Below are 10,789 nucleotides of genomic sequence, written 5' to 3' on the forward strand. Positions count from 1 at the left end.
TCGCCTTCACTTCCGCCCTTTCGGGGGCGGGGCTTACCGCCGCTCCTCGCTGCACTTCCGGCTGCGAGGCAGCTGCTGTGGCTCCCAGATGATGGAGACGGAGCGACTTGGTGAGGGGGCGGGGGTGGAACGAAGGAGTAGACAGGAATCTACCCTTGACCCCTGACCTCTGATCTTCCTCCCGTAGTGCTGCCTCCCCCGGACCCCCTGGACCTGCCTCTTCGGGCTGTGGAGCTGGGATGCACTGGGCGCTGGGCGCTGCGGAATGTGCCGGGGGCTCCGGAGAGCACGGTGAGCGACTTATGACCCTAACCTTTGACCCGCACTGGGCTCAAAACCCTTTCCTTACAGTAGGACGAGCATGACCCGCTTTTCTGCCGACACCTGTCATCGGGCCGGCCTGGTGCAGGGCAGACTCCAGCCTAGTGCTGCTCCGCGTGGGAGCCCCTTGAGGACCAGCGAGGCGCTCCGGGGGTGTCTTAGCTCCCCAACTGCGCTTCCCAGTGTGTCTGTCCTCGCGCAGGCCCTTCTGTCTCCAAGCACTTGGTGGCTGAGATGCCAGCCCACTCTTCATCTTTCGGTCTGGGCCCTTTTCCCTAAAGCTGGTGATTCTCAAATGTCAGGTGCCTCATAATCAGGGGGCCAGCTTTTAAAGAACACAGATTCCTGGGTCCAGCCCCAGCTTCTGAAATCTGTACTATTAACCAGCAGGTCCTTTGTCCCTGAAAGTGTCACAGCCTTTGGGAAACATCGCTTCACTTTGATTGTCCTAGTCTGTCTGGGTCATCTGCCGTTTCTGCTCTAACACCAGTCTCATCCCTGTCTCTCATCTCGCCTGGCCCCAGCTTCCCCGCGGCCTCCCTCCCTGTGCCCCAGATCTGCAGCACGAAGCCGAGCAGTGGTTCCTGTCGTCTCCAGCCTGGCTGCCTCTGCATGGCCTGGAGCACTCAGCTCGGTGAGGGTCGGAGGGGCCTGGCCTGGGGAGGTGGCCCATGGAGGAAGCTGAGACAGAGGAGAAAGAAGACTTGAAAGTTACTTCCTTCTCTCTAGAACATGGCAGAGGAAGATGGATCCTTGGTCCCTCCTTACTGTCCTGGGGGCCCCAGTCCCCTCCGACCTGCAAGCCCAGAGACAGCCAACCACGGGCCAGATACTGGGCTTCAAGGAGGTAAGGGCTCAGGGGCCACGAGCAGCAGGGCCGGGGAAGGCGGGTCGGAGGCACGCTCAGCCTCGGCTCTGCTCGCGCTCCTCAGGTCCTGCTGGAGAATACAGACCTGTCGGCCACCACCTCCTTATCTCTGCGCCGGCCACCGGGGCCCGTCTCCCAGTCCTTGTGGGGGAATCCCACACAGTACCCTTTCTGGCCAGGTAACTGTTGTGGAAATGAGATTGAAGGGGAGGGAGCCCTCAGTCTCCAGGGAAGGGCTCCCATATCCCCCCTCATGACTCCTCGTGTCCAACCTCTCCCCAGGTGGAATGGAGGAGCCCACCCTCACAGAGCTGAGCGCCCGGGAGGAGGCTGAGGAGGAGACAGACTTTGAGAAGGGTGAGGTGGTGCCAGGCTGGACCCTTGGGAGGCAGGGCTCCAAGTCTGGGCCCTGAGGACGAGGGGCCCAGGCCTCGCACTGGGCTGCTGCTAGCCCTTCCGTGCCTTGGATCAAGTTAGGAAAAGGTCCCCCTTCCGTAACAAACGTTACGGTCGCGTGTTGGAAAACTGTTACAACTGTCCCCAGCGACAACGCCCGTGCTGTGCATGGCATTCTTTAGTCTGTGTGACGTGTGACTTGCTCGGGAGTGCGCAGTGGTCCTGACGCGCTCTGTCCCTGCCCTGCAGACCTCCTTACCGTTCCACCTGGCTTCAAGAGAGGTGTGGACTTTGCACCAAAGGGTGAGTTCTGGGATGGGCGTGTAGAAGTGGTGCCCTTCTCCTGTAGAACGGAGATGGACGGACTGGGTCTCCCTTTTTGCCTGGTTCCTCAGATCACCCAGCTCCAGCACCTGGGTTGCTCAGCCTCAGCCGTCTGCTAGAGCCCCTGGATCTGGGTGGGGGCGACGAAGACGAGAGGGAGGCAGTGGGACAGCCAGGAGGTACCAGAGGAGACACTGTTCCAGCCTCTCCCTGCAGTGCTCCCGTGGCCAGAGCAAGCAGCTTGGAGGACCTAGTGTTGAAGGTGGGTGCTTCTGGGCAGTTGAAACAGGAAAGAAGGGGGCCTTGGCCCTGGGAGGTGGGCTGGCTGGCTTGGATCTAAGGGAGAGACTGGAGCATCTTTTGGGAGGAGTGGGAATGGGGAGCTTTCTGGCTGTATCTTTATCGCTCCCACCCCTTACTTTTCCAGGAAGCGTCCACAGTTGTGTCCCCTTCAGAGCCCCCCAAGCCCCTTCCTCAGGAGCAGTGGGCCATTCCTGTGGATGTCACCTCCCCCGTCGGTGACTTCTACCGCCTCATTCCCCAGCCAGCCTTCCAGGTAGTGTGGCCCAGGCCTCACATCTCCCCGCCTCCTCCCAGCCCGCTGCCTTGTCTGCTCTCCTCGCCAGAGGCCAGATGCCTTCCAGGCCAGTCTTGGACCTCAGTCCCAGCCTCGCTCATTCTGGCCTTCTACTGCCTTGCGTGCCCCAGGAGCCAGAGGTAGGAAGGCCCCTCTCCCTTCCTTAGCCCTCATCTAGTTCTCTCTCCCACAGTGGCCATTTGAGCCTGATGTGTTCCAGAAACAGGCCATCCTGCACCTGGAACGGCACGACTCGGTCTTTGTGGCGGCGCACACATCTGCAGGGAAGACGGTTGTGGCCGAATACGCCATTGCCCTTGCCCAGAAGCACATGACGCGGTACCGCCTCCCTTCCTCCGCCATCCTGCTTTCTCCCACGTCCTTTCTGGAGCTCCTCTTCCCATGTCCTTACTTCATCTTTTATTCATTATTTAAAAACACATTTTTATTGGTTTCTGAGAGGAAAGGGGAGAGAGAGAGGGAGAGAGAGAGAGAGATAGGAACATGTGATGAGAGAGAATCATTGATCAGCTGCTTCCTACATGCGCCACCCTGGGGTTGAGCCTGCAACCCGGGCATGTGCCCGACTGGGAATCAAAACATGACCTCCTGGGTCACAGGTCAGTGCTCAACCACTGGGCCACACCAGCCTGGCTTTACTTCATCTTTTAGATGGGAGAGTTGGGGGAGGAATGGAGACGGGCCTGGGAGGAAATGAGAAGGTGTGGGGAGAGAGTGTAGAAGCATGACCTGCATGCATTTAGTTCAGGAAGGGGTCGAGGGACAGAATTTTTCTGGGATCACGTCATGAAGGAGAATGAGGGCTATTTGGGTGAAAAAAGGGGGGGCTCCTGCGCGCTGCGGCATGCTGCTGGGCGGGCTCAGGGTGGGCGAGGAGGTGCTGACCGCAGTCTGTGTGGAGTGACTGGCTAACCTCACCCTCTTCCAGCACCATCTACACTTCCCCTATCAAGGCTCTGAGTAACCAGAAATTCCGAGACTTCCGAAACACATTCGGGGACGTGGGGCTGCTCACGGGGGACGTCCAGCTGCACCCAGAGGCCTCCTGCCTCATCATGACGACGGAGATCCTTCGGTGAGAGATGGGCCCTCAGCGCGGTGGGTCTGGCCCAGGAAGGCGAGGCTGCTCTGGAGCTGTTGGCTGGGCTGGTAGGGACGGGAGCCACTGGGGAGTCAGCCCGCCGTCTCCCCCAGCTCCATGCTGTACAGCGGCTCCGACGTCATCCGGGACCTGGAGTGGGTCATCTTCGACGAGGTTCACTACATCAACGACGCGGAGGTAAGGAGCAGGAGGCCCGTGGGGCCCCAGACCAGCAGCTCCCGCCACACACCCTGAAACCTCCCTGCCTTTGCCTCCAGTGGAAGCCGAGGAGCAGGACAGCCCCTCCGAGCTGCCCGTGACTTGTCTTCCCTTTCTGCCCAGCGTGGGGTCGTGTGGGAGGAGGTGCTCATCATGCTCCCTGACCATGTCTCCATCATCCTTCTGAGTGCCACTGTCCCCAACGCCCTTGAATTTGCTGACTGGATTGGGTGAGATGTGTGTCCCGGGTGCTGGGCGAAGGGGCTGTGGTCCTCCCGTGGTTGGGGGTGGGGCGAGGACTGCCACAGCAGGGAGCGTGGCCAGGCCGTGGGGGGAGGGGCCGGGGTGGGTCTGGGGAACATGGCCCACTTGGGCCCAGACCACTTTGGATGTTGAGAGATACGATGACGGGGACAGCCTCCCAGTCTAGCTCCCAGAAAAGACGGGTAGGCCAGAGGCGGAAAGTGGGTGGGGATGTGGGCTGCTCCTAACCACCCCCCACCCGACCTGTTTCCTTCCCGCTCAGACGACTGAAGCGCCGCCAGATCTACGTGGTCAGCACTGCCGCCCGCCCCGTGCCACTGGAGCATTATCTCTTCACGGGGAACAGCCCCAAGACCCAGGGGGAGCTCTTCTTGTTGCTGGACTCACGAGGCACCTTCCACACAAAGGGGTAAGCGGGGGGCGGGGGGGTCAGCGCTGGGCCCGGCGGGCGGAACTGATGGCCGTCCTCCGCACACCCAGGTACTATGCAGCTGTGGAGGCCAAGAAGGAGAGAATGAGCAAACACGCCCAGACCTTTGGGGCCAAGCAGCCCACGCATCAGGGGGGGCCTGCACAGGTGAGGACCAGCGGGCTCCAGACCTTTCACCACCTGCCGCTTCCTTCGTCCCCGGGGCATCGGACTTGCGCTGTGAGCACTGCCCCCGCTGACACTTCCTTCTCCCCCCCACCGGCGCCTCCACCTGTGCCTTTGCACCCCTTCCCCAGGACCGCGGCGTGTACCTGTCCCTCCTGACCTCCCTCCGCACCCGTGCGCAGCTGCCCGTGGTGGTGTTCACCTTCTCCCGGGGCCGCTGTGACGAGCAGGCATCAGGCCTCACCTCCCTGGACCTCACCACGAGCTCAGAGAAGAGCGAGATTCACCTCTTCCTGCAGCGCTGCCTCGCGCGCCTCCGCGGCTCCGACCGGCAGCTGCCCCAGGTGCGAGGGCCCCGGGCTCGGAGGCCGGTGGGCTGGGTGCCCGACGCCCCTCCCTGACCGTGGTCTCGGTCCCCGCAGGTGCTGCACATGTCGGAGCTCCTGCACCGAGGCCTGGGCGTGCACCACAGCGGCATCCTGCCCATCCTCAAGGAAATTGTGGAGATGCTCTTCAGCCGCGGCCTGGTCAAGGTGCACACCGCCCCCCCCCGCGGCCCTGCGGCAGCTTCTTCACCTCCCGGACCTTAGGGTCCTCATCTTAAACGGGGATGCGCTCAGAAGAGAAACCCCAAAAGCTAGCAAGCACAGACGCTGTCGTCAGAAAAATGCAAATTGAAACGAGATAAGAGTTCAGTGATTAGATGGTGAAACTTAGGGAACTGGCTAGTGCCAAAAGCTGCCACAGCCACAGGCAGACCTCGGGCACGTTGCGGGCTGGGTCCCAGACCCCCGGAGTGTCGCATTATGGCGAGTCACACAGCTTTTTGGCTTCTCGGTGCACTTAAAAGTTATGCTGACACCATCCAGAACTCTGTTAAGTGTACAAAGCGTTATGTCTAAAAACAATGTACGTACTTTAGAGAATAGTGTTACAAATGCTCCCCATCTTGAGCCTTCAGTGAATTGTAACCTTTCGCTGGAGGGTCTTGCCCCCATGTTGACGGCCATGCAGTATCTGCGAGTTGCAATCGAGTGAGGTCTGCCTGCACAGGACTCTAGGACCCTTCGCACAGGTGGCCAGTCCAGACGTACCCTGGCTTTCCTTAGGCCAGAGCAGGTGTAACATACTCTGACCCGACTCCATCCCTGAATATAAGCCACAAGGAAGTCCTCACCCGGGCGCAGGGGGAAACATGTCTGCTCGTTATTTGTTGGCTAGTCTGGCAGGGATCGGTCCCTGCCCCCTGGGGAGAGCAGCCGGGTAACTGTAGGTATGCTCCCCCGTCCTGCCTCAGTTGGAAGCAAGGGGTTAAGTATAACCACAGGGAAAGTGGGTGCTGAAAACACCATGTGGAGGAAAAGAAGTAAGGAAACAGGAGATACACAACTGCTTTCAATGTGAATTGCAAATTACATGCACACAAGACAATGTGTAAGAACACATTCACACAAAACGATACTCATTAGAGACATCGGGTGACTGACAGTGGGGGTGGGATGTGAGGGCCCCAAGAAAGGAATAGCTAAGTCAATGAATGAGGGAAGTGGTCGTCCCCGCTCTATCCATTTGCCCTGAGTGGAGTGGGCTCCTGAGTTAACCACCTGGACCCCGCCAGCTGCCTACATGGCCTTGCTAGTGAGGCAGTGGGTGGCTGCGAGGTCTGTGCTGATCTCTCTTCCCGTGTCCCAGGTCTTGTTCGCCACAGAGACCTTTGCCATGGGTGTCAACATGCCGGCCCGAACGGTGGTGTTTGACTCCATGCGAAAGCACGACGGCAACGCCTTCCGGGACCTGCTCCCCGGGGAGTATGTGCAGATGGCGGGCCGCGCGGGCCGCAGGGGCCTGGACCCCACGGGCACTGTCATCCTGCTCTGCAAGGGCCGCGTGCCCGAGATGGTGGACCTGCACCGCATGATGACGGTGAGACACAAGGCCCAGCCCCGCCCGCGGCTGCCTCTCCGGCCCTTGCCCTCTCCTTTCTGTCTATTATTTCCTTTGCCCGGGGAAGCCCCGGTGGGAGCGTGCAGATCCCAGGGCGAGACCTGGTCTCGCTCTATCCCGCACTGAGTGCGGCGCTAGCAGGGCCTTGTGACTCCATCAGTTCTGCTCCCTTATTTGGCAGAAGCGGTGAGTGGGCAGCTTGTCTAGGGTGGTCCGCAGAGGGCTGGCTGGGGAGCAACAGGCCCAGCCTGGTCTCCCCGCTCCCCACAGGGTAAGCCATCGCAGCTGCAGTCTCAGTTCCGCCTCACGTACACCATGATCCTCAACCTGCTGCGGGTGGACGCCCTCAGGGTGGAGGACATGATGAAGAGGAGCTTCTCTGAGTTTCCGTCCCGCAAGGACAGCAAGGTGAGGGGGTCGGGGGACCAGTACCCTGGCCTGGACATTGGACAAGGGAAGCCAGGCTGGGGATAGGTGGTGGGCATGCGGAGGCCAGTGGACTGCAGGTGGGGATGTAGCCGACTGAGCCTGGAGACTCATTTCACACCCGCCCTTGCTTCTGCCCAGGCCCACGAACAGGCTCTGGCTGAATTAACCAAGAAGCTGGGGGCCTTGGAGGAGCCTGACCTGACTGGCCAACTGGTGGACCTGCCCGAGTATTACAGCTGGGGAGAGGAGCTGACAGAGACCCGCAGCCTGATCCAGGTCAGCAGAGGTGCGGGCAGACGGAGGAAGGGAAGACAGGGCGGCACTCTGGGCGCCCCCGAATTGGTCCCTGCATCCCTGACTGCCTCCTTCATCCGTGTGCACATCCCCGCTCCTCAGCGACGTGTCATGGAGTCTGTCAACGGGCTGAAGTCTCTCTCGGCCGGGAGGGTGGTGGTTGTGAAGACTCAGGAGCATCACAACGCACTGGGTGTGATCCTGCAGGTGATGCCGGGGATCTGGGCCCGAGGGAGGAGCAGGTTACACTCGGCAGTGCCCTCATCTTCCCTCTTGCCTTCCTCTCCTCCCATCACCACCACTTCGTGCCCTCTGCCCTCCCCCGCTCCCCAACCCGCCTGCTTGACGTGGTCTGCGTTGGTGGGCTGTGTGGCTGCTCCGGGATCCCTGCCTGAGGTGGGACCTGCTCTCAACCTTGTCCACTCCTCTCATTCCCTGTCCCGGCCTCCCCGCCCCTAGGTCTCCTCGAACTCCTCCAGCAGGGCATTCACCACTCTGGTCTTGTGTGATAAACCCGCGTCTGAGGACCCACAGGAGAGGCGCTCGGCCTCCCCAGGTGTGCCCTACCCAGAGGACCTGGTGGGATTCAAACTGTTCCTGCCTGAAGGTGAGGGGCAGGTGCCCAAGTCCCTAAGGGCAGTGAAGGCAGGGCACCTGGGTTCAGGGCGAGGTCTGACCCTGCTCGTCCGTTTTCACAGGGCCCTGTGACCACACTGTGGCCAAGCTCCAGCCCGGAGACGTGGCTGCCATCACCACCAAAGTGCTCCGGGTGAACGGGGAGAAGATCTTGGAGGACTTCAGCAGGCGGCAGCAGCTGAAATTCAAGTCCGATGCTGGGGAGGCCCCTTTCCCGGGGAGGGACCACGTGGGGGGGAGTGGGAGGCAGGGTTGGGAGGCCCGCAGCCCGTCTCAGGACCTGCTCCTTCCTCAGGAAGGACCCTCCCCTCGCTGCTGTGACCGCTGCTGCCCAGGAATTGCTGCGCCTGGCTCAGGCCCACCCGACAGGACCCCCTACCCTTGACCCTGTCAACGACTTGCAGCTTAAGGATGTGTCAGTGGTTGAGGGGGGACTCCGGGCCCGGAAGCTAGAGGAGGTGATCCAGGGGGCTCAGTGCGTGCACAGCCCCCGTTTCCCTGCCCAGGTAGGGCCCTGGATGCCAGCTTGAAGCCTTTTCTCTCTGGTCCCCGTAGGCTGCCCACCCCCATGTCAGCCCTGGTCCTCAAGCCCCAAGGAGGGCGAGGGAGAGCTAACTCCCTGCTGTGGCTCTCCGCAGTACCTGAAGCTGCAGGAGCGGAGGCAGCTACAGAAGGAGATAGAGCGGCTGCGCTTCCTGCTGTCAGACCAGTCGCTGCTGCTGCTCCCCGAGTACCACCAGCGAGTAGAGGTGAGAGCAGTGTGGGGGGCTAGTGAGGGAGAACAGCAGGCTCCCGACACCCGCCGTCTTCTGTCCAGGTGCTCCGAACACTGGGCTATGTGGACGAGGCGGGCACGGTGAAGCTGGCAGGGCGCGTGGCTTGTGCCATGAGCAGCCACGAGCTGCTCCTCACCGAGCTCCTGTTCGACAACGCTCTGAGCGCCCTGCGGCCGGAGGAGATAGCCGCCCTGCTCTCTGGCCTGGTCTGCCAGAGCCCCGGGGACACTGGGGAGCAGCTCCCAAGTACCCTCAAACAGGTATGGGGCCCCCGTCCCGGGCTGCAGCATTCCCAGGCCCCACCCCCAGGGTCCCCCCATGACCTCTCCAACCCTGTACGTGCCCCGAAGAGCTGGAATGGCTTCTTCCTTGATCTGAGCCTCCCTAGTCCTGGAGCAGGAAGGGGGTCTTAACCTGTCCTTCCCCACCTGCAGGGAGTGGAACGGGTCCGCGCTGTGGCCAAGCGGATCGGTGAGGTCCAGGTGGCCTGTGGCCTGAACCAGACGGTGGAAGAATTTGTCGGGGAGCTGAATTTCGGGCTGGTCGGGGTTGTGTACGAGTGGGCCCGGGGCATGGTGAGTAACTGGATTTGGGGTTTTGCAGACGGTTGGGGAGAGCCTGCCCAGGTCTATCAAATTTAGTCCCCACCCTGCTTCCCCCACAGCCTTTCTCGGAGTTGGCAGGGCTCTCGGGGACGCCTGAGGGCCTGGTGGTCCGCTGCATCCAGCGCCTGGCCGAGATGTGTCGCTCACTGCGAGGGGCGGCCCGCCTGGTCGGCGAGCCTGTGCTGGGTGCCAAGATGGAGACGGCAGCTACCCTGCTGCGGAGGGACATCGTCTTTGCAGCCAGCCTCTACACTCAGTGAATGGCCCCCATGGGAAAAGAATAAAACAGCAAACCGCCTGTGTACTTGAGGTGCTGGGCAGGGTGACAGCTCAAAGACACAGCAGGGAGAACCACCTAGAAATCTGCCTTTAACTGCACAGAGACAGGACCAGCCCCCCTGAAGTAGAAGTCCTTAGGGGACAGTGTCTTGGGGGGGTGATGGGAGCTCCTGAGTCATGGCTTCCACGTACCATGTGGGCAGGAAGACATGGGGTGTGTCCCGATGTACAGACACGGTGACTGGGCCGCCAGGCTCCCAGGAGAAGAGGTGGACAAGCCTGAGGGGAAGACGGAGTCAGCAGCTGAGGGCTGGAGGCCGGGCTCCTGGGACCCAGAGGGGAGGGCAGAGTGGAATGCCTCACCTGGGGTCGTCCTGCACGACTGTGTTCTGGGCAAAGCTGAGGAAGGCGGCACAGAAGTTCATGCACACGGAAGGGTTCCAGCCGTCACGGTCATTCTGGAGAGGGCCGAGGAGGAGGCAGAAACGAGTGAGGGCAGGAGCAGGAGAGGGGACACACTAGGCCCTGGACACGGGGCTGGGGCCTTGGCGTGGGGGTTCAGGTACCACCGCCTTACCCTGACGTGTTCAAACATCTGCATGGTGGGAAAGGTCTTGAGGGAACAGACGAAACCCTCCGGGTTGCGGAAGCCAGCGACAACATTGGGGACTCCCAGGAGGAATGACTGAGCCCACCATTTCAGGAGCTTGTGTCTGTAAGGAAAGACAGGCCTCAGTGGGGCGCCCCCTCCTCTTCCCCCAAGTCCCTGTCCCAGCTGTCAGCTCGCGGCCCTGGCCCGCCCACCCCGTCCTGAACCTGTAGAAGCTCCTCCATTGGCCAGGGCTGTGCATCTCCTTGGAGGTCTTGAGCTCTACATAGCAGGTGGGAGGCTGCGGAGATGGGGCCTGGGGGTCTGTGCAGTCCACCTCCCCCGAGAAGAGCAGAGGGTGGCTTCCCAGGCGGCTGCGTAGCACAGAGCAGAAGGCCACGTTGGTGTTAACCTCCCCAGAGGGGTCGGGGGAGCCTCCAGGTTTGTCTGTACAGAGAGAAGCAGCAACAGGGTGGGGGCTCGCAGTCTCTGGGGGAGCGGGGGTGCCTGCAGAGCAGGGGCAACGCTCACCTGCACACATGTACTGCTCGAACTTGTACCCCATGTACAT

General features: G+C 61.4%; 2 protein-coding genes across 2 annotated transcripts in view; one reads left to right on the plus strand and one right to left on the minus strand.

The window, feature by feature from the left end:
• The first annotated feature begins 6 nt into the window (after nucleotides 1-6).
• Nucleotides 7-9,644, plus strand: SKIV2L (Ski2 like RNA helicase). The gene is made up of 28 exons (XM_006772841.2): nucleotides 7-110; nucleotides 188-291; nucleotides 846-955; nucleotides 1,051-1,168; nucleotides 1,254-1,368; nucleotides 1,472-1,546; nucleotides 1,835-1,888; nucleotides 1,981-2,171; nucleotides 2,337-2,465; nucleotides 2,680-2,825; nucleotides 3,436-3,582; nucleotides 3,702-3,786; nucleotides 3,931-4,037; nucleotides 4,334-4,480; nucleotides 4,552-4,648; nucleotides 4,798-5,010; nucleotides 5,089-5,199; nucleotides 6,359-6,589; nucleotides 6,881-7,018; nucleotides 7,178-7,315; nucleotides 7,436-7,540; nucleotides 7,793-7,940; nucleotides 8,032-8,158; nucleotides 8,265-8,475; nucleotides 8,608-8,718; nucleotides 8,787-9,005; nucleotides 9,180-9,320; nucleotides 9,410-9,644. Exons 1-28 carry the CDS (start codon nucleotides 89-91, stop codon nucleotides 9,608-9,610), a joined length of 3,741 nt encoding a protein of 1,246 aa, XP_006772904.1. The 5' UTR covers nucleotides 7-88; the 3' UTR covers nucleotides 9,611-9,644.
• A 55-nt stretch (nucleotides 9,645-9,699) lies between these two features.
• The window catches only part of DXO (decapping exoribonuclease), a 6,835-nt gene continuing 5,745 nt past the window's right edge, over nucleotides 9,700-10,789 (minus strand). Inside the window, exons 3-7 of the mRNA XM_006772867.1 lie at nucleotides 10,750-10,788; nucleotides 10,446-10,665; nucleotides 10,207-10,342; nucleotides 9,993-10,087; nucleotides 9,700-9,908 (exon numbers count right to left, since the gene is read on the minus strand). Coding sequence (XP_006772930.1) covers nucleotides 9,764-9,908; nucleotides 9,993-10,087; nucleotides 10,207-10,342; nucleotides 10,446-10,665; nucleotides 10,750-10,788 — 635 coding nt within the window. The 3' untranslated portion in view covers nucleotides 9,700-9,763. The remainder of the gene's footprint in view (nucleotides 9,909-9,992; nucleotides 10,088-10,206; nucleotides 10,343-10,445; nucleotides 10,666-10,749; nucleotide 10,789) is intronic.

The sequence above is a fragment of the Myotis davidii genome, unplaced genomic scaffold (assembly GCF_000327345.1).
Source record: "Myotis davidii unplaced genomic scaffold, ASM32734v1 scaffold1006, whole genome shotgun sequence".
In the NCBI taxonomy this organism is placed as follows: domain Eukaryota; kingdom Metazoa; phylum Chordata; class Mammalia; order Chiroptera; family Vespertilionidae; genus Myotis; species Myotis davidii.